This window comes from Suricata suricatta, chromosome 12 (genome assembly GCF_006229205.1).
Source record: "Suricata suricatta isolate VVHF042 chromosome 12, meerkat_22Aug2017_6uvM2_HiC, whole genome shotgun sequence".
Taxonomy (NCBI): domain Eukaryota; kingdom Metazoa; phylum Chordata; class Mammalia; order Carnivora; family Herpestidae; genus Suricata; species Suricata suricatta.
Window position 1 is genome coordinate 95,701,581 of NC_043711.1, and position 27,396 is coordinate 95,728,976.

Below are 27,396 nucleotides of genomic sequence, written 5' to 3' on the forward strand. Positions count from 1 at the left end.
GTTCTCTGTGCGTCCAAGAAGCTCTCAGTTCTGAGTTCCAGACAAACTAGCACTCAAATAAATAAGGGCAGGAGGAATGCAGGAGCCTGGAGAGTCACCTAAATGGCTAAGATTTAAATAAGGCAGCTTCCAAGTGTATGGGTTGCCAACCTTTTCACCAGACTGGGCATCTTCTATTAATTTTCCTCCATGGAATACTCAGTTTCTCAAGACACTGGCTATCAAATCAATTGCATTTATTCAATAATCACTCGTTTACGTCCCCCATTTCTTAATCATTTGAAAGTATATGATAACGAGGGCTCTTTGTTGATGCCCTCACTGTACTAAAAGTAGTTTATATAGCAATATGTGTATTATATACGGTCATTCAGTCTTCACACCACCCCTATTATCCTCATCATATAAAGGAGGGAACAGAAGCAGAGACCTTAGACAATTTGCTCAAAGTTGCACAGCTAGGATTTAGTAAAGCTGGAATTTGGACCTGGGCAGCCTGGCTCCAAAGCAAATATTCCCCTGGAGACTTGGGGACAATCTTGGCTTCCATGCCAAAGTGCAATGCTACTAAGGACAAGTGGTTTTGCCTCAGTGCCCCTCAGTTTCCTCATCTCTAAAATGGGAATAACAGGGGCGCCTGTGTGGCTCCAGTTGGTTAAGCATCCGACTTCGTCTCAGGTCACCATCTCCCGGTTCCGGAGTTTGAGCCCAGCATCAGGCTCTGAGCTGACAGCGCAGAGCCTGGAGCCTGCTTCAGATTCTAGGTCTCCCGCTCTCTCTGCCCCTCCCCTGCTCACACTCTTTCTTTCTCTCTCAAAAATAAATAAACATTAAAATAAATAAAATGGGAATAATAACAGTGCCTACATTGTAAGGTTGTTGGAGAGATTAAATGTGTACTTGGAATGCCACACACAGTACCTGCCACAAAGCAGTCAAGGAATGAGCTAAAATCAACCAGTGGTATCAAGCAGCTTCCCCAGGGCAGGCTTGAGATGGGAACAATGAACAAAGGATGATTTGGCTCTTTAGGTTTTATGATCCGAGGGAGTTCACAATCTTCATATAATGTGCCAGACCCAGAAATAGGAGGGCTCAAAGTAGAAACCACAGGAGGGCAACCTGACCAGTCTTTCTCTAGTGTGCTTCAAGGATCACAGGTCCAGTAGCTGGAGTTGATGGTGAAAAATACAGATTTCTGGTATCTGAATCCTTTTAAGGTGGTTCCAGAAATCTGCATTATTCAACACATGAATGTACTATGGAATTCGTGCTTCGCGGAGTCCAGTTTGAGCAGGAGTTCCTTGGTACTTTGAGAAATATTGAAAATCATTCCAAGACCCAATCCATTCATTTCTGTAGCGCCCAGGATAGGAGACTTAAAACAGAAGTTTTAGACAAGGCCGGTACCCTCCGAAAAATGGGCGGACGTCTGGCTTTCAGGCGGAAGACTTGCAGCCCTCGGCCCATACTCCTACTTGCAGCACTAAAGCCAGTGGCCATGACTAGTTCAAGGTCACTCTGACTCAACTCGCCGCGTTGAGGCTGAACCAAGATCCACTGGGACCTTGCAAACCCACGCTCCGTGGGCGAGACTCCCGAGGTCGCCTAGGCAACAGCCGCACGCCACGCCTCAAGCCCCGAGCCCTAGGTCGGGGGGGAGGGGGGCGGGGGAGGGAGGAGGGAGCGCACACCGCTGGATATCTCGCGGCGCCGAGGCCACTTCCCCACCACCTCCCCCCCGACTCCGCCCCGCGGAAGTGCTTGCCGAGATTTTCGAGTGCTGATTGGTTCTCTAGGCAGAGGGGCGGGGCCTGCGGCAGCGCTGTGCGTACTTCCGGCTGCCGGGTTGACATGAAGAAGCAGCGGCGGCTAGGACGGCAGTAGCGGCGGGAGTCGAGGCTTGCTGCGGGGCTCCGAGCTGAGAGCGCGGCGCGGCCTAGAGCGGCAGGCGGTGCGGTGTGCCCAGGAGGAGGCGCAGCAGCCACCCTGGCCCGTCATGGAGATGGAAAAGGAGTTCGAACAGATCGACAAGGCCGGGAGCTGGGCGGCCATTTACCAGGTGGGGTAGCGTCCCGGGGCGCGGCAGGCCCCTGGGCTTAGGCCGCGTGAACCTTCCCCTCAGACCCCCGGGCCCCGTCCTCCCTCTGGGTCTTGCCCTCCGCCTCGGCCCTGCCAATTGAGGATTCGATCCGACGGCGACCAGGGCCGGCCTCCTCTCTCTTTGTCCCCCCGGGTGGGTCTGCGTCTCTCCCGGGCCTCACGAACCCCATTGATCCCCCACCCGGCTCATATCCCCCAACCCGGTGACCTCTCGAGCCTGGAGGCCGCCGGTCGGTGTTTTCAGCGCGAACCTCTCGCACCCTGACCCCGCCCCCCTGCTTAGCCACTCTTTGTCCCCCGGGGTTGATAGAACCCCCCCCCCCACTTCCTTTTCAAGACTGGACCACCTCAGACTCTCTTCCTTTGTCTCCCGGGGGGAAAGGGTTACTCCCCCCTCCCTCCTTCACATTTCCTTTGCCCTAGTCACGGTGTGTGTCAGGTCCCAAGGATGACAGTCCCCTCACCCCTTCCTGTTCATTCATTTAGTGGACGTGAACTGGCCTGCCGACTCCGTGCCGGGCCTGGCGCTGGAAGCGGTGTTGGCCGAACGAGAGAGACCCTATTTCTCGTGGAGCTTAAAGTCGAATAGGGCAGCGCAACACCCGAGCCATTAATTTCAGATTGTGACAAGCGCTGTGAAGGAAACAGAGCCTCAGAGCGGGGTGGAGGCGCTGCCTGGAGGGTGGGCTACCTCGGAGGGGCCCAGGGAGGATCTGTCAGCGGAAGAGACTTTTGCTTTGAGTCCTGAGATGATCGGGCTAAAGCGCTTTTCAGCCAGAAGGCCTGCAGTACCCCTTCCTCTCCGGCCTTTTCAGGCAGGGGAAGGTCAACGGTTTTGCCGTCTCTAAAATAGCTGCTTTCTTTCCCCCAAGGAACATCTTCTCCTCTTTGTCCTGGCTGGTACCACGGAGGCTTCCCAGTCCTCATTTCCTTGTGGGTCCCGTGGTTCTTAAAGGAAAGTTAGGAAGGTAGGGGCTCACCTGTCTCTACAGCATGCCGTTAACCAGACGAGAGGGCCTGCTTTCACAAGCAGCTAAGTCCTCCAAGGAAAATATGTGCTCCCGATGAAATGTCATTGCGGGGGTTGTGAGGATTAACTAAAACCACACTTGGCCTTCTAAATAAGCGATGGTCCGAATAGAGAGATTCTGTTACGCGTGTAAAGGGAGAGGACCGTTTATTCTGTGTGCAGCTTCCAGGCTCAAAAGGCAAATTGTAAGATCCATCAGCTGGTAGTATTAAAATCTATTTTGAGCTCCACTTAAAAAGGAAAAAAGCTTTAAGCAGTGCTTTGGTATGCTTGGCTAACAAAAGCCTCTTTTTGGCAGGCTTGGCTTCATGTGGATTTGCATCAAGCCTGTTTGACAGGATGCTTCTTACCGGGACTGTGGTGGATAATAACTTCTGATAGACTAGTATCAATAACCACTGTAATCTCTGCAAGTACGAGGAATCGGTGTATAAGATTTGTGTGCTGTCTGGTCTCTCCGAGTGAATTGAATGACTTCCACTAGTGACTCTGAGAAGGTGTAGACAGAGTTCCTGCATCAGGTTTATTAATGCAGCCGAGGCCCAAGTGGCTTTAAACCAGAAGATCGTTAGTGTGAAGTGTCGATTGTAAGCTGGCCCGTCACAGGTGGAGGTGGCCTCCTGGAAGCCCTGGGGAACGTCTTTTGTACTGGACCAGGGTTGGCAATGGCAGATTTATTTCCCACAAAGTTCTTGGTTGAATTTTATTTCTTACTGTTTTAGGGCAGAGTGGGGGACCCACCGCCCCGGCTCGGTGAATACTGTGTGGCGCCGCCACCAGGTCCCGTGTTAGTCTGCCACGTTTGAACACCAGCAGTTCGTCAAATTGCGGTGTGTGCAGATTTCGCCAGCTGCTTAGTGGATTGCACATCCCCGGAGGTGGTTTCTTTGTATTTTAGAGAATTGTCCGCTGTAGGATTTCTCACGTACACCATCCATGTATTTTTCTTTTCTTTTCTAACGTTGAAGTCAGAGCCTTCACTCCTTTTTGAAGTTGAAAGTGGCTCTTTGTTGGACAACTGTAGCATCTTTAAAAACACAGAGTTCAGATGACCTTGAGTCTCAAATGGCAGATTTCCCAAAGTGTGTGTCAGTTGACCAAACACCATTATTTTTCAAGCATTCAAAAATGTATTTACTGTTGGTAGAAAACAGAAGAAAAAATTAGCATTTTATCCCATGCCGCCGTGAAGGCAGCCTTACACGAAGTCATTTTGAGCTTATTTATTGGTCTGTTGGGATTAGAAAAATAATACGTCATTTGGGCTTAAAATTGTGTAAATGATGCAGTGCAGTTATTTCTTACTATACTTTCCTAACTAAGACAAAAGATGCAAAAACTTGGAAGCAGTTGGGAAAAGAACAAAGGGTGAAGTAGACTTTTGGATGTGGAGGAATGTGGCTGCTTGGAGAACAGACGCCCAGGCAAGGACTCTGTGCTGTTCTGTTTGATAAGCTGATCAGAAATGAGCTTTTAGTTGTCGATCCTGAGAGCACAGATACTAGTAAGCCTTTAGTATCTATAAAAAATCAGCCCCGATAGCCTATGGAGACGGTTTTAAGAATTGTCGTCTGTCATTAAGCGATTATGTGTTTGTTCTGAAAAGTGGTGGAAGAGCTACTTTGGGAGCCTGGAGTGTGAGTTGGGCTGGCTGTCCAGAAGGGCAGAGATTGCAGACCCGGAGAAGGGATTGATTGGTTTTTGGAGCAAGAATGAGAGGGGAACGGGCTGGAATGAATGACTATAGCTAATAAGCTGCCCTCAGTGTGTGGTTTAAGGTTTGGGTCAGGTGTTTTGTTGACTCTTGTCTCCGCACCAGTTCTTTGATCCTCTGACAAGGTTTTTCAGTGTGAATGATTTGATTGTTTCAGTTAGAGAAGAAGATTGCAACAATAGCTCGAGACTTGAAGTCAAGATTCATTCTGTGTTAGAGGCAGGCTTTGTAAAATGGGCCACTCTTCCAATTGACATTTGTTTTTATAGCTGCTTTCATTATGAAATGGGATCTAGTGCTTGACTAGGTTAAAACCAGTTCACTGCAATTCCTGCTGCTGTATGCAGCTTCTATTGTTACAGTCTCCAAATGATGAATATTAAAACGTGCTAATTTTTATGTAAATACCATTCTCTTCAGAGAAAACCCGTGTTTTGTGCAGAGGAGAAAGATCTGTACACAGTGACTCACTTAAAAAAAAAAAAAGACAAACGGAAATGACATGGAGAGATTGGGAAGTTCTAGTCATCTCCAGTGACCCGTCAGATCTAAACGTTCTTGCGGAGCCCCGGTTTGAGTGAACTAAATTTAGGCGTCTGATCACCACATTGGAAATGGTGTGAAGACCTTTGTCATTGGACTCAAATTAACTGGGAGCACAAGTGGGAAGAGTGGAGGGGAGGACTTTTTGCTGTCATTTCTTTGGCATCCCTGGCCTGTTTATAGGTGTACTTTGGTACTTTTGAAAGTATGTAAACTGCTTCAGGAAGCTCTGAAAAGTCAGCCGGGGGATGGTGGTAATGCAGCCATTTCGTTTGCCATGATCTCTCGGGATGGGGGGGCAGAATGGGGGGGGTAGGGAGGGCACTGTATTTGTATTTCAACATGAGAAACTTCCCCAAACTTGTAAATACCTGGGATTGAATAATGCCATTGAACGTATAGCACATTTCATGATAAAGGTGCATTTAAAACTGTCCTGTAAGGAATTTTCAGACTGTAAACTGCTGAAATAATTGTCTCCCCCCCCCCCGCCCCCGCCCATTTTGAAGTGCCTATTTTTGACCTTTAACTTGCAGAATCCTTTTGGCAATTTATGCCCTAGGCTATGGTTTGAGTTCCACGTACCTTTTTGTAAGCCTGCCTGGGCCCATGCACATTTTTGCACAAGCTGGCCGTTCCTCCAAGGTGTTCATGTTTATTTGTTCATTTTTGTTACTTTGTCAGTTTGTTCGTTTGTAACCAACCAATACTGAAAAGTAGGTGGAGTGTGCTTCTTCCTACTGCCCCCGTTCTGGAAAATAGGAAGCCTAGTCGATCGTTGTTTCCAAGACCATGTAGTTTTGGTACCAGTTGTTGGACGTGCGAGTTTTGAATCTCCATGACCGCTGGGGATAGTTCCCACTCCCTCCAGCACACCGCATGGACTGGTGGCGGCAGCATCCTTCCTCCCACCCCAGTGGTCTGAGTTCTCAAATTCTGCCTGTAGTAACTCCTGTCGTTTCCGGTGTCACATGGAAGGAATGAGGGAAACCAGTCAGGGATTGATGCGGTCCCCTCCTGGTGTCCTCGTGATTGTGTTTAAAACAGACCCTGATCGTCACTCTGTTTAGCTGCTTCTTGTGCTTTATCAGTGCCTGTAAGGTCTGAACGGCTGAGCCTGGCGGCCAGGTTCCAGCCAGCCCCTCCCTTGTTCCTTCTGTTCTGGACACCCTGGGAGGTGCAGTGTCGTCCACGCTCACCTTCCACTCTCCTGTCTTGACTTAGCGCTTTGCCACAGCCTGGCTTGCGCCGCCCGGCTCCGACGTGTGCCTCCTTGCTTTGGATTTTGCTCGCTCAGCTGTGTGGATGTTTCCAGACAGCTTCACACATACCTCGTCCAAAGCCACTGTTTCTTTCTATCAGGCCTGTGTCCTCTGGAGTCCATGCTGTTGGGGTTGGCCTTTCTCTCTCTGCTTCATCTTGGCTTCCTCTGCACCTGGCACAAAGTGGCCAAGAAGTGTTGGGATTCAGTTGGCTGGCAGCACTTGGCCAGGCCCTGGCAATAGAGAGGCGAACAAGCCGTGTTTCCCAGCTCCTGTTCTGGGTGGGGAAGGGATGACAGAAACCATCAGATTACCCGCACTAGAACTAATAGCAGATGCCACTCCTGGAGAAAATCAGCACACTTTCAGGTATGCCCCCCCCACCCCCCAGGCAATTTTGTACCACTTCCCGGTGGTGGCCTGGAAGAACGGCTTGACTTCTTACCTGGGAGGAGCTGACCCCACCAGTCTGACTTTACATTTAATAACCAACTCGTGCTTGCACTCAGGCAAACTTCGTAGGAAAGTCGGAGGTGCTATATCTAAGCATTATTGAACTGCTCTGTCCTCCTCCCTCTTGACTTGTTCTCCTGTGCCTTCTAGAAGGGCTTTGCATGAAGTTGGTTTGTAAAATACTTTTGATTATGGCCTATAAAATATGCCATAAAGTAACATCCTTTATGAAGCCTGTGAATTTTTTTTAAGTGTAAATGGTAAAGGCGAACATTTTTGGTCTTTGTTCAGACCACCCTTCTGTTCAAGAGAGCAGCTTAATCTTTTGCTTTCTGTTGAGTCCCAGCTCTATCACTAAGTATGCTAAATGGGCTCCTTCTTTTCTTCTTTAGTCCGTTCCTTTGTCAAAAATGATCCTGGCCCGACTGATCACTGAGTTCATGTCAGGTAATAAAAGTCTTTAATGTACTCACAGAGAGAATTGAACGTTCCTGAAGTAATCCTTACAAACACTGCAGCGGTTACTCAGTTTTGTAAGGTGTGTGGGTGTTGGTGAGCACAGCTTGGCTCAAAAGTTTATAGGAGTTTTGTGAGTATAGTTAAAGATTCAAAGGAATGGAGTCTTTTTTGCCCCCCAGAGGTATTAAGCATTTTTACTAAGTAGAGTTCATTTGACTTACTGATGTGGGAAAATGAGTAGACTGACATAAGAGATACGCTTGCAGTTTTTCTCTAAGTAGCAATTGGGTGGTTTTTCCTGTAAAAGATAGAGGAACTGATTCTTGAGAATTTACGAAAGATTCAGTCCCAGCTAGGTACGCGACGGGTAGCTGCCCTTTATGATGTAATTTTAGAAAGAAGCCTACATCTGGTCTAAACTTCATTTGAATAGTAGGATAGTTTACACAGCTGTCGTGTTGGAGAAGAAAGTACCTAAGTCTCCTGCATTTTAGAAATAATACTTTGTGGAAGTGGGCTTCAGAGTTGGCCTAGCCACTGCCCTTTGAACTAGGCAGCTTGGCCTAATTACGAGTATCTTACTGACAGTTTATAAACAGGCGAGTGTCTGAAAACTGGACGTTTCCAGTTTCACGTGGAAGATTCTTTTTCTTTGAAATAAACAGCCGAGGAAAAGTCCAGCACAAGCCACACTGCAGGCAAAACAGTAACGATCAATACATGATTCAGTTTGCAGTCCTGAATGCTTATGATTTTTCCAAGGCAATAAGTTTTGCAGAGGCTCCTTGGTAGTTAGATAGAATTGGTGCTTCGAGAAGTTAGCTTCTGCCATGTGGGCTGACAAAGTGAACATGGCTTGTTGGCAAAGGCAGTGACACTTAAGGTCTGTATTTCCTCTGGAAACATACATGTATTCCTTGCTGCTCTTAATCTGGCGCCGTGCCGGGACATTCGGGATCCTGACTGAGGGCTAACCACTTGCTGAAGAGAACCTTCGGGGCCCAAGTTGACTCGCGTCCCGGGCTCCTTCTCTTTTATTTGCAGAAGCTTCTTCCCAAAGACATGTTTTCTTTTACAGATGAAGAAGGAAAAGCCTCGACTGTGTTTGTGGCTTTTGTGGGCAAGCGACACCACTTGCAAAGATAAGATGAACATAGCAAAACTAGGTTTCCAAAATTGTGTTTTTAAAACGTATTAGTGATTGGAGAAGGAAAAGTCTTCCTGATCTCTGGTTCTCATGAAATGTTTCCCCCTCCCCTGACTTTTTCTTACCTAATGGATCTCTTTCTTTTGAGGAATCTCATTTTTAAATTGCCACAGTAAGCTTCACTAAGCAGCTTAGCTAGTTTTTATTCTGATGAGTGCTGATTACTCAGAAAATTATACACTGTCGGGAATGGCTTACAAGAAAGCGAACACCAAGTAATTATTCCAAATAGTTGGAGTTCTCTTAAGCACAGGAGGGTACTTAAAAATGTCTGGGGATGAAATCACTTCTGAATATAACTTCACTCAAGAGAACAAGTAGGCAAGCTGCATTTAACATAATGTGGTAAATTAGCTTCACATTCCCTTGATGGCTAAACATTTGTCGCAGTTATATTTATCTTTTAGATTTTGTACTGCTTCATTGTTCAAAGAGGGCTTGCTTTGCTCCTGCAGGGGTGAAGGAAAGAAATGCCCTCTCTCCGTCATAAGTATCGTAAATATCTGTGTGGCTTGGAGAGAAAGATACTTGTGGTCTCCTGCAGGGGAGGAGATTTTGGTTGGTGCTGCTTTGTCCTTTCCCGTTGTTTTCCCTCTGATTTGAATGGCATTTCCCCCGCTTCTTAAAGTTAGGAGCATGGCTGTTCTTCACCACGTGGATACCGCCTCCCTCTTGCCAGGGGTTTCTGGGGCAAAGGGGCGAAGCACAGTGGTGCAAGGTCAGGGTTTCAAGCCCGGAGCAATCCCTTGTAGGCCAGGCGATGTAGCCACACCGAGGGAGGGCTGGTCATGTCTATTAAACATTCCCTGAGAACCCACATCCCTGCGATCCTGGGTTTTAATGAGCCCTTTATGTACCTGTCACGGTACCGTTTCTAAGTGTATTCGGTATTTCTTCACGTCCCGCTAACAGTTTTTATTAATATACCCTAGGAACGTCAGCCTCATCCGTGGTATTTTTTTTTTCATCTGTCCCTGGGGCAGATGGGCCCAGCCCTGCCACTCCCTTCCCGCAGTGTCCTGCCTGCTGTCCAGGAGGCCTCCGGGGGCCGGCGGGACAGCGGAGTCAGTGCACCGAGGCAGTTGGCAGGGCCGGTGCTCAGCTTGATTTAACCACTTGTTTAACATCTTGCTCAGTAACCTCTTGTTTAAGCTCTGTGAGCTTGTGTTTTCCCCAGAAAACTTACCAGAGCACAGTCATCGGGCTGAGAGGATGACAGTAAGAGAAGCTGATGTTCGACAAACCTAGTCTTTTTTTTTTTTTTTTTTTTTGCAAACGTGTATTTGTCAACTACGCTTCCTTTTCCTTTTGCAGCTTGTCCCACTGCTCGATGACAAGAAACTTTTGTGTTTCCCAACCGACTTTGTTTGCTGGAAATCGTTGTTTTTGAAAGTGGGAAATAAGTGGTTTTAGGAGATGGAGGCAAGCTTTGGTTTGGAGTAGGAGTCTGGTGTGTCCATGGTTCCCCGGGAGCCACAGCTGGGGATGGGTGTGGCCCGTCATCTGAAATTTCCTATCTTCAGTTTGAGGAGGTGGTTACCGTTCTAACCACTTAAAGAACAGCTCGGTACATGCTGTTTTATTTATGGGGCAAAACTTAACTCTAATGGATTCCCTTGTACTTGCTTTCAAATTAATAAGGTGTCTTTTTTTTTTTTTTTTTTTTTTTTAGCAATGTTTACAAGTCAGGTCCCTTTTAGAAGGAAGAAAGGATACAGCCCAAGTTAAAGGCGTAAATTAGCATCACACCCTTAGTTTTGTAAATGCCTTTAGTGTTTGATTTTTGTAGGTTGATCACAAGGAAGTGATAAGTATGTTAGGTTATTTGTGGTTTGAGCTAATTTTAGTCTCTGTTCACAGCTTGCTTTATATCCTTTGACATTAAAACATGCTTTCTAGAAAGACCAGTTTTGAATGTAGGACACAGTCTATATTCTTCACTGGCCTGCATTTCACAGAACGTTTCCTCACTACTTTGGAAGTTGGACAGTTGGAAGCGTAGCAACATTATTTAAAATCATTAAGTCCTTTGCTTAGTGACATCCCTGCGTCTCCAGTGAGGGAATTAGATTCTTTCACAGAGGCTGGGGCCTCTTGCTCCAAGCCTGGGGCTCAAAGGGCGCAGTTAATGTGGGAGGATTTTTAAAAGACCTTGCCTAACCTGAGATGCCCTGGGGAAGCGGGGCTTGGAGTGACTGTGTATCGGAAACCTGCCCCTTCCCCCGCCCCCTGCCCCCCCCCGCCCCCCCCCCCGCCCCCACGGTTGATAGGATGTTTTGCTCCTGAGGGCTGGGCTTTAGATCTGTCTCAGTGCTGGTTGGTTTCACACACAACAGTTGTGTTTCCAAACTGTAGTCCCAAAGCGGCCCTGCTACCCACCCTAACCACCCGCCCTGAACAGACATCTCCCCGGGGATTCGTGAGGTAATGGAAAAAGACTCCAGGGTCTGGGTTCCTGGTCGGCCTTTGGCTCTCGTGGGGCCTTGAAGGAGGTACTCTCGAATCTGTACCATGCGGTGATTAGACCAGGTCGCCTTCCAGCGGGCCTGGGGGCTGACACCCTGCCACCACCCCAGTCCCATGAGGGGTCTGGAGAACGGGGCAACTGTGCCGGAAGACCTGGGGCTTCGTGCCCTACTCTGGCCGGATTTGGCAGCCTCCTAGGTTATGTGATGCCCCTTATCTAAAAGTGAGATGGATCTGTAAATTTTCGTGTTCGCTCAAATTAGAACTTTAAAAAAATCCATTATTACGTCTTTGAAAATAATAAAAACGCCCTGTGAGGACGTAAATCAGATTATTTTATAAGATTGCTGCATGCCACATTGGTGAATGTAGTTTCTTTAGAAACTCTTTCCCTAGAAACTCTTTTGTGCCCAAAAAGGATTATTGGGTTTTGCAATCGGACTCGCATCGTGTATCAGAGGGAGAATCGCGCAGTCTGGTCCGTGTTCTCTCCTCATTCACAGTAAAACCCAGTAAGTAGCCAGCATTTGCTGGGTGGTGTCATATGCCCCAGGCACGGAGTGCTTTGCCCACAGTACCGTTTATTATACGCCATAAATTGGTCTTTAATAGCAGGGAATGTTTTTTAGGAGGACAATGAGGTGTCAGAGCCTTGATGTCCTTGACCGCGGAGATCTCCCACGTCCTGGGTCCAGATTGGCAGCAGCTCGGTGGCCCCGCTCATGCCGCTGCAGAGAAAGACGAGGAAGTGTGCTAAGGCTCCTGTTCTGTTAGGACACAGACAGTCTGTAGATTTAGACCTTCACCCAGTTCTCTGTCCTCTTGCCTACATGTCACAAACTAGCCACGCACAGCGCATGTTGCTTGGTCCACATGGTGGTTTTTCTCTTAAAAAAGTTAAACGTTGTTGTCATTGTTTCTAAATCGGGAGAAGTCATGCACAAATCTGAATTTCTGGTCTTCTCTTGAAAAATCTGAGCCTACCTTGGCCGTGGCCTTCAAGGCTGAGAGACGCCACCCCCGCCGGCCGGACACGTGCGTGTCCTTCAGTTTAGTACAGCCCCACACGGGTCATGCTGTCCTCCCTCATGGGAGCCACACTGCCCTTGGATGCACTTGGGTTTGCACCCTCTAGTCCAAGTTGTTGTGGTTTTTTTCCCTTGGCATTTGATATTAGTATTAGAATTAAGATGATTTAAAAAGATGTTTAGCCTTGCTAAGTAGCTGGTACACGGTCATTAGGTACAGATCAAAGCAAGGGAGGACTAGCCAGAGATTAAGTTTTGATGGCGAGTGTGAAAATGTCATTTTAATTGACATTAAAATCTTTCAAGGGTAAAATCCTTAAACCAGGTGCTTCATCCTACCCTTCCTCTTTCCCTTTTCCTCTTTAGCCCCCCTTCTTCTATTTTGAGGAAGTTGGAAGCTGCCACCATTTTTTTTCCACCTTGGGTGACTGAATCTAAGTGTATTTTTGTCCCATGTTCAGCTCTTTCCACGAACTATTTCTGATGAGCAACTTGGAAATTGAATTGGGTGGTTCCTATGGGACTTTGATAAAAAGAATGAGTTGTCCGAATAGTGCTTGCATTGAAAAATTAAAGAAGTTTTTTTTTTAACTTTTTAAAAATGTTTTACTTATTTTTGAGAGAGAGAGACAGTGTGAGAGAGACTGAGCCACCCAGACGCCCCTCAGAGAAGTGATTTAATGAATCGTTTTGTGATTTGGATAGGGATGATGCCATTTGTCATGGATCTGAACTCACAATTAGATGGTTTCTCTACCCAGGAGTGAAATAAATGGCAGCCATCCACAAAAGAAAATAAATACACAGGTTACAAAGACTGTGTGTTGCTAGGGTCTCTGGCCCTGCTCAGCACCAGAAGCGCAGGTCATATTGTAGGTCATGCTTTTTCTTTGACCCATCTTGAGCAGCTTTTATTCCAAGACGAATGTTGTATAGGCCAAATCGGAACAAGCCATAGAAAGATTCTTTACCATTAGGAAGCAATCACAAGGTCTTTGTTCTGAGTTTTTTGTACTTTCCCCACCCCCCAGCCCCCCCAAGCTGAATCCTTAAAGGAGATCCCAAAACCAGGTCAGTGTTTTAGCACTCTTAAATCATGTGACATGATGGCATTAGCCATTTTATACTTTTTTGTATATGTGAAATGAAAATCAGTAACCCGAAGACCAATTTCTCCATGAAGCTTTTCATCTACCCTCATTTCCTCTTCTGTTCTTAGATTGTAAGCTCCTTGCAGGCAGAGTCCATTCATTCAGTCATTCAACAAATACATGAACAGCTACTAGGTTCCAGGGCCTGCCCTAGACAGTGAGGGTAGGCGGTGAGCAAGATACACTTGGTTCTTGCCCTAGGAAGCTTCCTAGTCCATGGGACGTCTGGGTGGCTCAGTCGGTTAAACGTCCGGCTTTGGCTCAGGTCATGATCTCACGGTTCGGGGCTTCAAGCCCCGCGTCGAGCTCTGTGCTGACAGCTAGCTCAGAGCCTGGAGCCTGCTTCAGATTCTGTAGCTCCCTCTCTCTCTGACCTTCCTGTCTCTCAAAAATAAATAAAAACCATAAAAAAAATTAAAAAAAAAAGCTGCATTGAAAAAAAAAGAAGCTTCCTAGTCCAGCCAGCAAAAGGGTTGAATGGAGACAATCCCAGAGTGACAAGCGCTCTCGCTGACCCAGGCCCAGGGCACACGTAGGAAGAAGTAGCTAATCAGGGTTGAGAGCAGGAAAACCAGGTGGAGGAGCAGGCAAGCGTAGTCGATAAAAGTAACGTCTAAGTGGAGATCCGAAGAGCAAGCAGGAGTGAGCCCCGTGTGTTCTCCAGACCCCTAATCTGGGCATCCCCCTCCTTGCCCTTCACGTTAAGTATTACATTACCTTCCTTTGAAGACACGGGAGCGTGTTTGAACTTTCTTCCTCTTCAGTTTTAAGCCGCCTCCTTCCATCTCCAGCACACAGTTCATATGCATTTGTGTGCCTCCCCCGTATATATTTCCTCTCTCCCTTCCGTTCTGTTTCCTGACCTTGACTGTGCTGATGGCCTCTGACCCTTCTAATAGGGTGGAAGAGTGGAGGCTACATCATGCCATTGCCCGAATGCCACCATGCCACGAAGTCATCTGTGTAGATCGTCTTCTTTTGGGGGGGGGGTTGTGGGCCACCAGCTTCCAGCCCGAGAGCACCGGCCACAGGTGCTGCGCTTAGTAGGCAGGCACATGCAGTGTTAGCTGCGGTGACGGATGGCTTTGGTGCAGACAGTTTATGCACATCCGCCTCAGTCTGTATAGAGAGCAGAATCCTTATATGTTTTCCTAGTGAAGTTTCCTCAGAAGAATCTTTAAGTCTGAGCCTGACTCACTAAGAATAAATTGAAAATTCATGGTTAGACCCCTGATTTGCAGCTGACACTATGAGAATAAAGGTCTCAGTTACTCACTGTGAATTTTAAAGGATGTTTTTAATGATGTTGGCTGGCTCATCCCATTATGTGGTCTGTTTATTAGCAGTTTTTGGTACACAGATGGCTTTCAAGTCAAGTACCTTATAAAATAACTTAGATTTGCTGATAATTTTCCTCCTTTTAAATGGCTAAGTGATAGGCTTTCATTTTTTGGCATTTAAACATTTTGGATGTGATTACAGATTCTGAGACTACGATTGCTTAAATCTAAACATGAAAATGATCATGTTGAGAAATTTTGGGGATTTACTGGCTGCTGCCTGTTTGTCACTCACACGCTTACTGCACCCTCCGCCCTGTGGAAGTGGTCGTAGTGAGTATCTGCAAACCGTTACGGTGGGGAAAGCTGCTCCCTCGCTTCCTTCTTGTAATTCCAGCTGTGAAGATTATGTGCAGAAGCAGTCCTGGAGTTGATAAAAAAAAATAATCACTGATGACTAAAATTATTTGAAGATTTGAGAAGGAGAGAGCTTCCCTTATCAGTAGATGACAGAGTAGAATAAAAGACGTTTTGACTGTCTTTTCTTTAATGGTGAGCAGGATGATTGAGTGTGTGTGTGCGTGTGTGTGTGCGCATGCACTTGTTTGATTTTGGAGTCCTGTACGTGCAGACATAGAACATGCGGAACAGAAGTAGATGTGTGGAATAGGAAGAGAATAGTTCACAAGCCTCTCAGCAGAATCACTAAAATATAGCCATTAAATGACCAAAATACTGAAGGGCAGGGGGAGGGAAGCAACCATTTTTAAGGCAGATCCGAATAAGAAAGAATTTTAAAAAGGCATTCTTTATATAGTAAAGTCTAGACCCCGGGTAAGACCCCTGGTTCACTGATTTTGCTTTGTCTTCAGATTTGCTGAGGAAAGTGAAAACCCTTGGGTTTGGAGGGGAGGTTTTGGGACCAGGGGTGGTGTGGGGGAATCCTTTAACCTTGTTTCCTCCTAGTCAATAAATTGCCATATTGGGGAATCGTTACATTACTTGACTTTATTATGCCAGGTGTATTTTAAATGGGTGCTCTGCATCCCTGCCTCCTCCCCTTAATTTACCCAGCTCACAACACGTCTTCTGTCCCCTCTGGGCCATGTCGGTGTTCTTTTGGGCAGTCCCCCCAACATCCCTACCTGCTCCCTGGGAGCTGCATGTGTCTCTCCTTTCGCTGCCTCCCTCCTGCAGGCAGGCCCTGGTCCTCGGGACGTACTCTCCCTTCGATGTGCTGTCCAGCCCACCGCTCTGCGGCCCCCACCTCCTGTGTGCGTCCACACCTCTGTCTTTGCGTTGTCTCCTTCATCCAGTTTCCAGCTGCTCCTTCCCGGCTCCGAGTCCTCTCTTCCCTTCTTACACGGTTGTCTCTCCAGTGTTCCCAGCGTTTTGGCCTCTCTGCTCGCCATCAGCCTCCGCGACCAGCTGTAGCCGTGGCCCAGCCTTTCTCTCCCTGTGCCCGGGCTCCTGAGTGCTAAGTGAAGAAAATCTGCGTGGGGGAATCTGGTCCTGCAGGTTGAGCCACCAGAAATCCCGTCTTCAGCCTCAGATCGGTCTCCCTCAGCTCCTGGCCGTTCGATCTGAAACTTAGCGGCCATCCTACATTTCTCCGACAAGGCCAAGGGAGCCTTTGTTCCTATGTGAGGCGACCCTCACGTCTGTGCCCTTGACACCTTCCTCCTCACCTGTGCGAGGCATCTTGCCCTAACAGTGGAGTGCCACAGTTTGGCCCTCCCTCTCTGTCGCTGTTCTCACTTGAACCTTTGAAACATTCTGAGGCTTCCTTCAGCCAGGACTCTCCCTCCAGCCCCTGCTCCGTGGTTTCCTTCGCCAGTGGAAATGTTTGAAATAAATAGGTCACTGTGTCCATTGTTCACCTTCCAGGCGCTTTGACGGGGAAGTTAGGCTCCACCCTGCCAGGCCACTAAAATAATTCTTGAGAAGGTCACTGTCAGCTTCCTTGTTGCTAATCCAGCAGAATCTTTGCGTCCTTGTCATTGTGCAGTTTAACATGGCTGACCTGTTTGCTTCTTGAATATTCTCTAACCCCTGTTGCCACAACTCTGTCTTATTTCCTTTTTCTTTCCTTTTATAGCTTCTCTTTCTCTAGCTAGTTCTGGCTCTCCCTCTGGGGCTGCTTCTCTGATCCTCTGCTGGGGAAGTTCCTCAGGGGGTCTCCCCTCGCTGCTCCTTTTCATCTGCCTCCTTTGTTCTCGGGGGTGGGGGGGTCTCAGTTATTCACTCAGGAAGTAGTAATGGCCCTGGAATCAGACACGCGCACACACGTCCTTGCACTCTGGTGCACCTTCACAGCCCTCTTAGTTCCTGAAACGGTAATGCTCGCAGTCTCTCCCAGAGCCTTTACACAGACCGTTTCCTCTGCCTACAACATTCTGCCTTGCTAACCCTGCTTCTTCCCTTCGGTCACATCCTGGGCATCCTCTTTTTGGATGCTTTCTCTGCTTCCCCCTTTCCCCAGATGCAAGTTAGGAGCCTCTCCTGGGTCTTCCCATGGCCCCCGTATTTCCCTTCCACAGCACTGTGTGTGGTTATACCGTATACGTCCATGCTTCTGTGATTGCCTGCTGACTTGCAGGGATCTGTCAAGTCTTCAGCGGGGCAGGACTGCTCTCGTCTCTGTCATTTGTGTCTCAGCACCCGTTTTAGTACCGGGGAATAGAAAGCACTCAGTCAGTCGGTCCTGAGCCAGTAGATGAGCTGTGCTGATGAGAAGGATCATGAATGGGAAGCTGCTTGGTGGGGAGGCATCAAATTTATAGCACTGCGAGAACCGTGTGTCACTTTCTTTTCTCTAACATGCTTTGTGTTAATTTTCTGTGTCTGACATCCCCCCCCCCCCGCCCCCGCAGTGAGATTAGAAGCTCCTTCTGAGTGGCAGCCGTGTGTAATGCCTGGTGTCCCACCTCACAGTGCCTTGTATGTCCTTGGACTTCATCGCATTGGGCCTAATCCCCTATGTATGTGTCTGTGTAAATATGTAGGTCCCTACATGCATCACACTTCCTGGAACGAAGTCTCGTCTGTCTGTGATCTGTCCCTGGCTTCTCAGCTGGCCCTGCCTCTGTGCCGCGCACGGACCCCGCCGCTCCCCTGTGGCTTAGCGGCGTGTGTGCCAGCGTGGCGGCCAAGTGTGAGCGACAGCTGTGGTAGGAAAGCCTCCCTTGTTCAGACTTCATAGGCTCGGTAGCCGGGACTGACCAGTGCTGACAGGAAGTAGAGGCATTTATGAAAAAGCCAGAGAGTTGTCAGCTTGCAGGAAGCAAAGCTCTTGTTAGCATATGATGTTGTGGTTGGTTTGGTGCAACTCTGTAAAAGGAAAGAACGAGGCAAGAATGGGCGCTGTGTGCTTGGGTCTCTAAAGTTGGATCTCTTTTCCTAAGTAAGTTGCCTTTAGAGTTTCATTTGTTTGGAATTTCCTGAGATTTTGATCTTGCCAGAAAGTTCATTGCAAAAAAAAAAAAATTCTGGGCAGGTGAAGCATTTGCATCTGAAACGAAATTATCCTTGGTTCAGCCCTGAAGATTGTGCTATTATTTATGGATCTTAACTTTTCCCTCATCTTCTGGGTCTTATGAAACGAGCGGTATTACTTGAATGGAGAGGAGGAGGAGAGGAATAAAAATAAGGCGGAAGCCTTGTTCTGGCCTAGGCAGGCTTGGCCTCGTGGCTGGGAGCGGAGTGACACATCGAGTCTGGCGAAGCAGGGCATTTAGGGTTGGTTTGGCTTCTTAGCGTATTTGATTTTTTTTTTTTTAGGTTTGTCTTTTAAACTGGAATTTTTATGTGAATGTAGTCAAATTTAGAATAAAAGCATGTAAGTTTCATAATTTTCAGAGCACTTTTTGCAGAACACCTACTTTAAATTTTTAAAATTTTTATTACTTATTTTTGAGAGAGACAGAGAGCAAGCAAGGGAGGGACACAGAGAGAGAGGGAGACACAGAATCGGAAGCAGGCTCCAGGCTCTGAGCTGTCAGCACAGAGGCCCACCCAGGGCTCAAACTTGTGAACCTCAAGATTGTGGCCTGAATCACCCAGGTGTCCAGCAGAGCACCTATTTTAAAACACGGTCATTATGGTGAACGAGTTGGGGCAAGGATTGTTTTTCAAGTGAACTGAGACCCAATGTGAGGAAGTGGTCACGGAGCAGCACTCTGACCCTGACCGGAAGGGAATCCTGTTCTTCCTGGTCCAAGGTGGTCCTTTCCTGGAGCCCCAGATTGCCTTGTGTCAGAGTAACTGAGTCTAAGCAGAAGGGAGATTTCCTGTTAGATTGTAGCACTTGCCTGCCTTCATCCTGCATGTCTCCATGAGAGCAGCAGATCCAAGCCCTCAGTATTATTCAGAGATTTTTTTTTTAAGTAATCTCTACACCCAACACGGGGCTTGAACTCATGACCCCAAGAACAAGAGTGGCATGTTCTGTGGACTGAACCAGCCAGGCACCCCAACTTACTGAGATTTTTTTAAACGTAAAAATGCCTGTAAATAAGACTGAAGGCCAGAGGTGGAAGAACGATTGAGGGCAGAGTAGAAATAGCTTTAGAGACAGGGTTGTTGGCTGGAGTCTTAAGGAACGGGGTGCAGGAAGCAACAAGCGTCGTGTTCCAGTATGTTGGGTTGGAGCGTGCCTGTCCGGTCCCCAGGTTGCAGGCTGTGTGTCACTGAGTCCCCACCCATAGTTACACTCTTTGTCTTGTCTTCCCCCTTCCTCGCTTCCCCTCCTCACCAGCCTCTCCCTCCATGGCCACCGCAACCACCACTAGCAGTTATCGACATGCTGGGTCTCGAGGCTGCTTTCCCCGTAAGGATACAGGGCCTGTGGTGTTGGCATAGACATGGTGACCAGACTCCGTGGGTCCTCTCCTGCACACCTCGTGCGTTTGACTGCTGGCAAGCCAGCCGGAAACGGCCTCTTCTGCCATTGAATGCATCTGTCGTTGCCTGCTGCCTTTGTGTTTTGGGTGCACCTCTAATCCGCAGGTGCCAGTGGAAGAGGACGGGTGATGGAAGCAAGCACCAGCTGCGGCAGGTTGGGAGGGGCGTGAATAAACAGCCGGGAAGTTAACTCCAGGGTCTGCGAAGAGGAACAGGGTCAGTTTGTGGCAGAATTTCATGTTTGTGAGTTTTGGTTTTTGTTTGTTTAATTCCATGTAGAGTCCTTTTTAAATCAACAGGCCCTGAGGCGCCTGGGTGGCTCAGTCGGTTGAACATACAACTTTGCTCAGGTCATGATCTCACGGTCCATGGGTTCGAGCGCCGTGTTGGGCTCTGTGCTGACAGCTCAGAGCCTGGAGCTGCTTCGGATTCTGTGTCTCCCTCTCTCTGCCCCTCCCCCACTCACACTGTGTTTCTCTCTCTCAAAAATAAATAAACATTAAAAAAAGTAAAACTAAATAAATCCACAGGCCTGGGTAAAAGCCATGCCAGTCTTATGTGTCACCCCGAAATGTATTACTATCTAAAGCATCCCCTGGAATGGTATTTGGAGTCAGCTCACAGGAACTGTGTTCCAATGGATGTGTCTGGCTGGCGTAGAGCCGAAATGGTAGCCAAGCATGAAAGCGCAGACGGTCCCTAACGTACAAATTTGTCTGTTTCAGAAGTTTGAAAGTTGGTGGTCTGGGACTTTGAACATATTTTTCTATAGAGTCAGTATTATAAAGAGTGGTTAAGTTCCCAGCTCACCCATGGAACCTTTCTAATCTGGAATACATCTGAAATAGGCCCATTAATAAAATAGGTAATTTCCCCATCAAATTCGTGTATGTGGTAATGGTTCCTAGACAAACTGTTAAAACCACATAATAGTGATTCACAGATAAAAATCCATGCTGGGTCCCGCCTGGGGGACAGTGTGTGCGCGCGTGAGGGCGGAGGGGGATGGGCGTGCAGTGGCCGATCCCTTCCCTTGCGATGCCAGCACGCAACGCGATTTTTCCCTTCGCCTCCACCTGAGTGTGGACCCTGTGGATTTTGGAGGCGGACTGGATTCTAGGTCGCAGGCGGTAGATGAAAGCTGGGAGGAACACAGGGCCGAGTTTGGGCCTGGCTGGCTCTTCCTGACCCCCTTTTGTTTTCCTCTGGGGTCCCCAGGCATTGACCTGTTTTTTTCTTTGGTTGCCTTTTTTTTTTTTTCCCTTCTGAGCAGAATTTTTGCCTCTGGCCTATAACCGAATACCCTCTCTGTCTCCTGCTTTTGGAAGAAATCTGTAGTCTTTTTGAGGTTTTCTAAATTAAACGCTGTGGCAGCGTTCTCACACGTTATTTCTGCTGTGAGAAATTATAGAATCCCAGATGACTAAACTTCGCGAGCTGCCTGTGTTTCAGTCTCCTTCTCCTCGGCCGTGTATCCCATCGCAGGAAATAACGGCTCTTCTGATTAACGTTGCCTCCCTCAGTTGCATTTCTGGTTTCTGATTGGTTTTCAGATGAGACCTTCCCGTGACAGGACGGGACCCTGCACAGCGCCCCTCTGACGACACCCTGTGAACTGTCTGCCGCCGCGCTTCCGGGGCCAAGCTGTCTGCTGCCAGGACACGGAGGAGCCTTTGGCTAGGGCTTGTCTGTGGTCTCTCTCTCTCCTTTTTTTTTCCCCCTAAGTTTACTTATTTTGAGAGAGAGAGCGCAGGGAAGAGGGGGAGAGAGTCCCAAGCAGGCTCCATGCTGTCAGCACAGGGCCCGACGTGGGGCTTAACCCATGAACTGCGAGATCATGACCTGAGCCGAAACCAAGTTGGACGCTTCTCCGACTGAGCCCCCCAGTTGCCCCTTGTCCAGGGTCTCCTAGGGCTTGGGTGTTTCCTGGGGTACAGAGACATTCGATGTTTTGGGGCAGGGACTGGCAGCATAAGGCGGTGTAGCAGACCAGACCTAGGGAAGGACTGAATGGCATGGGAGGGCCCGGCCCTGGCATTTGCTCAAGGGCTCTCCTCTTCTGCAGACATCCCTCCCCCCACCCTGACTGAACCCGTCGCCACTCAGCCTACACCTCACTTTTGTCCCCAACCAAACACTACCAGAATGCCAGGGGTTTGGCTGGTGTCTGATGGCGCGGGTGAGCCCGAGTGCTCCCCTTTAGCAGCTCCCACTTCTAAACGGGCTTATGGAGACCAGAGCTGGAGCCGCCCTGCTCACTCACACACAGCGTTTTGTCCCTGACTGGAAGGCTGCTGTTTCCCTTCTCAGCGGAGAGGGGCCCCGCGCACACCCAGAAGGTCGGTCTGATGTACCACTTCTGCAAGGTGCAGTCTGGCGTCACTGGGATCAAGACGATGGGCCAGGTGGAGCCGCAGGGGGAACGTGGCTGCGCCCCAGAACTGCAGATTGTGCCCTGAGCGCATTCTGATGCCGTGTGGTGGAAGTTTCTGGCATTTCCCCACCTTAATTGTCATGAGCAGAGAAGAGGGGGACGGGGAGGAGGCTGTCTGGTCTTAGAAGCTGTCACCTTAAATAGAACATCTTGCTTTTAGCAAATTTTATCTAAATGAGACTTTATATTTTTCTCTCTCTAATTTACTGGCAGTTCCGAAAATGTGTAATTATTTTTGCCAGAAAAATCACTCAAGCACTCAAGTCTTTTTTCTACCTGTGCAAATTATGCTGCATTCTTCTAAAATATATCCGTGAGTTATCGCTAAGATTTTATACATTTTCTAACTCTTCTTGTGTTCAGTACGTTTCTGTAGACGTTTGTGTGCTTTTTGAGGCTAGGTTTTGTGATATGGAACCACTGCTTTATCTTGTCTAATAAGCTTGATTTTTTTTTAAGCACTATGCAGTCTTTTGCAGTGAGAAATCCATTGGGCAATTATCAAATCAGTGGATGCTTCTACTTACAAGTCTCTATCCTTAGTTGCTCTAACTCACAACCTAATCTCCAGCTCTCTGACTTTCCCTTATATCCAGCTGATTGCCCAGCACTCCACCTTCATTCTTTTTTCTATTTTTTTTAGTGTTTATTTATTTTTGAGAGAAATAGAGAGCATGAGTGGGGTTGGGGGCAGAGAGAGAGAGAGGGAGACACAGAATCAGAAGCAGGCTCCAGGCGCTGAGCTGTCAGCACAGAGCCCGACACGGGGCTCAAACCCACAAAATGGAAGGTCATGACCTGAGCCAAGATTGGACACTCAACTGACTGGGCCACCCAGGCGCCCCCTCCGCCTTCATTCTAAAACGTGTGTCTGATCTGCTCTTGCTTCTCCTCATCGCTTCCCTTGATGGCATCCAGGCCCGCCTGGTCTCTGCCCTCTGCCTCTCTGCCTTCAGCTGGTTTCTTGCACTCTTTGTCGGGGCCCATCTGAGGAATCCTCTGCCTAGGGGGAAGTCAAAAAAATTTTTTTAATGTTTATTTATTTGTTTATTTTTGAGAGAGAGACAGAGCATGAGCAGGGGAAGGGCAGAGAGAAGGAGACACAGAATCTGAAGCAGGCTCCAGGCTCTGAGCTGTCCACAGAGCCCGACATGGGGCTCGAACTCCCGAACCGCAAGTTCATGACCTGAGCCAAAGTCGGATGCTTAACCGGCTGAGCCCCCAGGCGCCGCTGCCTAGGGGAAATTCAGGATTTGGTTGCAGAGGAAAGCCACTAAACAAACTTCATCTCCTTCTGATGTGTCACATAGCATTTGTTTGCAGCGTGCTGTTCCCTGTTATACTTAGCAACATTTTATATGAAGTAATGTTCTTGTTCCTCATGCATATTTACTTTCTCCTCAGCTAGCGTGTGAACCCTCGAAGAGTATGGGATGGAGGCTTTCACATCTTTGTGTCCGCCGCACCTCAGGTCCTGTAGCACGCGGCCCCGTCGCCCCGGGGGCCTGTATCGCACACACATTTAACCTTCCTCGGATAGACTGTACAGAGTGCTCTCCCCCCACCCGCACGGGAAAGAAGAAAGAGAGCGAGAAATTCCTTTAAATACTACATTGTCCTATCAGACCGCACCTTGATATCCTCTGTAGGGAAGGAGAGGCCACAGTTGAAAGAGAAACCAAAGAGGTTAAGATCTGGGCCTTCCAATACCCAGCTCCTCTGTGCTGGCAGTTGAAGGCATTTTTTCCAAGGTTAATCTTACTTGCATGCAGTTTTGCGTCTTGCTAACTATAGAATTTAGATGCCGTTCGGAAGTGTTTGTGGAATTAAATAAACCGTACGAAGGACTCTGCACTTACGGCTACTCTCCCTAATGATTCTTCCTGAGCAGAAGCGTCCTCTCATTTCCCTGTACGATGGTCTTCTGTAAACTTATGTAAGCCATGTTGGCACGTAACTCATCACAACTTAGTTGGGCAGCTCCCGGTGCCAGGCGGTGTGCCAGGCGCTGACGAGGACAGGAGCGATCAGGAACACGGACCCGCGGTCTTCTTCATGCTCACAGCGGGTGGACGGCCTGTAACAGCCACACCAGCGGTTGGTCTTGCGGAGGAAGTGCGTGAGAGGAAAATAGGTGCCAGGAGAGGCCGGAGGATTGGGCTCAAGCTGCTTTGAAGGGGCCACTGAATGCTTAAGTGAGGCCTCAAGGAAGGAGTGGTGAGCCCTTTGGTTAGAAGTGGCTTTGCCGTTTTCAAGGACGTGGGGACGGCGTGTGTGGCCAGTGTCGGCCTCTGTAGAGTGCGTCCTCTCCTGAGATGATGACTCACGGAGGTTCGTTTATTGCTGGAAAGTCTTTTTGATTATACAGATTTTTAAAAGTAAGGATTTGTTTCATATTAGAATCCTGCGACCTGTGAAGTCTTATATTCACTTTACTCCTAGTCCTTGAGATTTTATAACATATTTTGAAAAACTTTTTTTTAATGTTTATTTTTGAGAGAGAGAGAGAGAGCGCGTGTGCGTGCACAGGCAAGGGAGGGGCGGAGAGAGGGAGACACAGGATCGGAAGCAGGTTCCAGGCTCTGAACTGTCAGCACAGAGCCCGACACGGGACTCAAACTCACAAACCGGGAAATCATGACCTGAGCCGAAGTCAGACGTTTAACCGACAGAGCCACCCAGGCGCCCTATAAAGTATTTTTTAAATGTCTGAAGTTTTGATTGTATCCTTTTAACTTTGTTAAGAATGATTATATTTCTAATTTATACTAGCTTTCATTATAAAGTTACATGTTTATTATGGGAAACAAAAGAAAAATTTTTTTTCTTATCACCGAACAATATAAGTACTATAAACGTTTTGTCTGCATTCTTCCAGGTTTTTTTTTTTTTTAAGATTTTTATTTCTTAGTGATCTCTACATCCAACATGGAGCTCGAACTTAAAACCCTGAGATCAAGAGTCACATGCTCTACGGACTGAGCCAGCCAGACGCCCCGTCAGTCATATTTTTCATTACAATTTTTATGGAGATAATTGCAGATTCATGTGCCGTTTTGAGAGATAATACAGAACATCTTGTACACTTTGTCCAGTGCCTCCCCTACCCCTGAAAGATAACGTCATGCAAAACTGTGTCACAGCCAGCAGGGTGGTGACATTGATGCAGTGTGCCCATCTTACTCAGATTTCCTGTTTTACTTGTACTCGTGTGTGTTGTTTGTTTTCCATAGACTCTTGCGTTAGTAAAGCTATTTTTGATGGTTTAATTGTAGTTTTTTTCTTCTGCCCTTTAAGAGCATCCCTTCCTCTAACCTTATATCCCTGTCCTGCCCATGTGTTTTCTCTAAACCTGTTTAAGAGAACAGCTACGTGTAAGAGAAATAAATAGATTGAAAACAGAATTGTCAATCTGAACATACTTAACTAGCCTTCTGACTGTTCATAGACTGTTAGGCTAGCTTACAGTTTCTGAGCTGCTGCTGAAAGATACTGTGGATTGTTTCTGACCAAGAGAGAACCATTCGGTGCCATTCAGAATGGACTAAAGTATCAGCAAGTCTGAAAAAGACCCAGCACCAATAGACGTGTCAAGTTGCCTGTGATTAAAAAATTAAAAAAAGAAACAGTGGTGTAAGAAGAGAAAACACATAGGGAAAGTGCCAGTAACAAAGGAGGCTTTGCGGTCTCTGCTCTTGCTCTCGCGTGCGTATTCTCTGGTGGTCACAGATCACCCTGACTGCTGCTCCGTGGGACAGATCACCCAGAAGATACGCACCACCCGGGTTGCGACACTTACGGGCAGTTGATTTCCAGTGGTCCTAGGATTTTCACATGTGATCTGGGTTTCAGCGTTGCTTAGATTTTCTAAATGAGAATTCTTCAATGGTGGGGTGGAAAAAGGAACCAGTAGACAGTGAAGAGCAAGTTGTTTTAGTGACTGTGTTCAGAAAGCAAGAAGAGAGCAGGAGCGAAGCCATCGGGATGGTTGATGCCGCCTGTCCAGTTGCACAGGCTCGCTCGGAAGCACCTTGGGCAGATAGTTTGACTCAGGAAATGTAAGAGCAGGAGATAACGGCCAGATTACGGCCACAAGTGTCTTTATCCAGGCAAGCGGGAAAGGCCTGAGGAGAAAAACCAGTTAGTATGATTGTGAGGTTAGAGTCCAGGCAGGGAGAGAAGGCAGAGAGCTCTTTCTGTCCAGAGCAGCATCTCTCCGTGGAGGCTGGGCTCTCCCTGGAGGCTGGGCTCTCCCTGGGGAAAAGGAACTTTGAATTCTAGCTGGCCTTGTTCAGCAGCTCTTCTCAATTCAAATGTGAAACATGAGAATAGAAGAAAGGTGCTGAGACACGGGAACCTCTATCTCAAACCTGCTAAAATAATGCTGAAGTTATTTTTTTAATCAATCCAGCTCTTGTTGGACCTTGTTTTGGAGGTTCTAGATAAAGTGATAAGACAAGAAAATTAAATAATTGTGGAAATATTGGGAGAAGCAGATTTAGTCTACTTGCTAATGTGACCGATATGCCTAGAAAATGCAGTTTAAAAAAAAATGAGTCAATGAACGCACGTTAGATGGCTGAATTACAAGATTATAAGATCACGTGTATCGTGTAAGTCTGGGTAAAAACCAGCAGTAAGAATTCATGATTTATGCTTGCATGCATTTGAAGAAGTTTGGAAAAGTAGACACTAGTAGATTGTAAACCTTGGTTAAGGTTTTTCATTGTATCTTTGTACTCTCTGGACATGTGTTTTTAATAATTTTTGAAAAGGGACTTTATAAATGGGTAAGTCTTCTGGTATTTAAGAATGTTTGTATTTTCTAGTGATTCCTTCTATACCGATATCTTTATTATGTACCCTTAGTGCCCCCAGGGTTGGCTGTTTCCCTTCTGTGAGCAGTACTGGCATTTCATAGGCGTCGTTTATTCTTCTCTTCCTTCTTGAACCCCAGCATCTGATTTGAGGTGCTCTCAGTCGATATTTGAAGATCCTCCCTGGATATCCATAAAACTGATCAGCAGATAAAAAAAATCTTCCTGGGGCACCTGGGTGGCTCAGTTGGTTGCGTGTCTGACTTCGACTCAGGTCATGATCTCACGGTTCGTGAGTTCGAGCCTCGTTTCGGGCTCTGTGCTGACACATCGGAACCTGGTGCCTCCTTTGGATTCTGTGTCTCCTCTCTCTGCCCATCCCCCGCTCACACGCTGTCTCTGTCTCAAAAATAAATGTAAAAACATAAAATAAAAGATAACTCTTCTGTTCTGCCTCCCACATTCCCTTTCGATACATATTCTCTACACAGTACAAGGTCTCCGTTAGCACTGTCCTTGTGTCTGGAACTTAGTAGTCGTGCTCACT

At 47.6% G+C, this 27,396-nt stretch overlaps 1 protein-coding gene across 5 annotated transcripts in view; it reads left to right on the top strand.

Moving 5' to 3' along the window:
• Positions 1 to 1,845: 1,845 nt before the first annotated feature.
• The window catches only part of PTPN1 (protein tyrosine phosphatase non-receptor type 1), a 65,067-nt gene continuing 39,516 nt past the window's right edge, over positions 1,846 to 27,396 (top strand). For 2 of the 5 annotated variants that reach the window (XM_029916750.1, XM_029916752.1), the window contains exon 1: positions 1,846 to 2,062. Coding sequence is in view for 2 of the 5 variants with exons in the window: in XM_029916752.1 (XP_029772612.1) it covers positions 2,000 to 2,062 (63 nt within the window). In the remaining 3 variants the exon portion in view is untranslated. Of the gene's footprint in view, positions 2,063 to 21,956; positions 22,346 to 27,396 lie in introns of those variants that run through there. The other 3 variants (XM_029916760.1, XM_029916751.1, XM_029916757.1) reach the window with 3 other exon arrangements.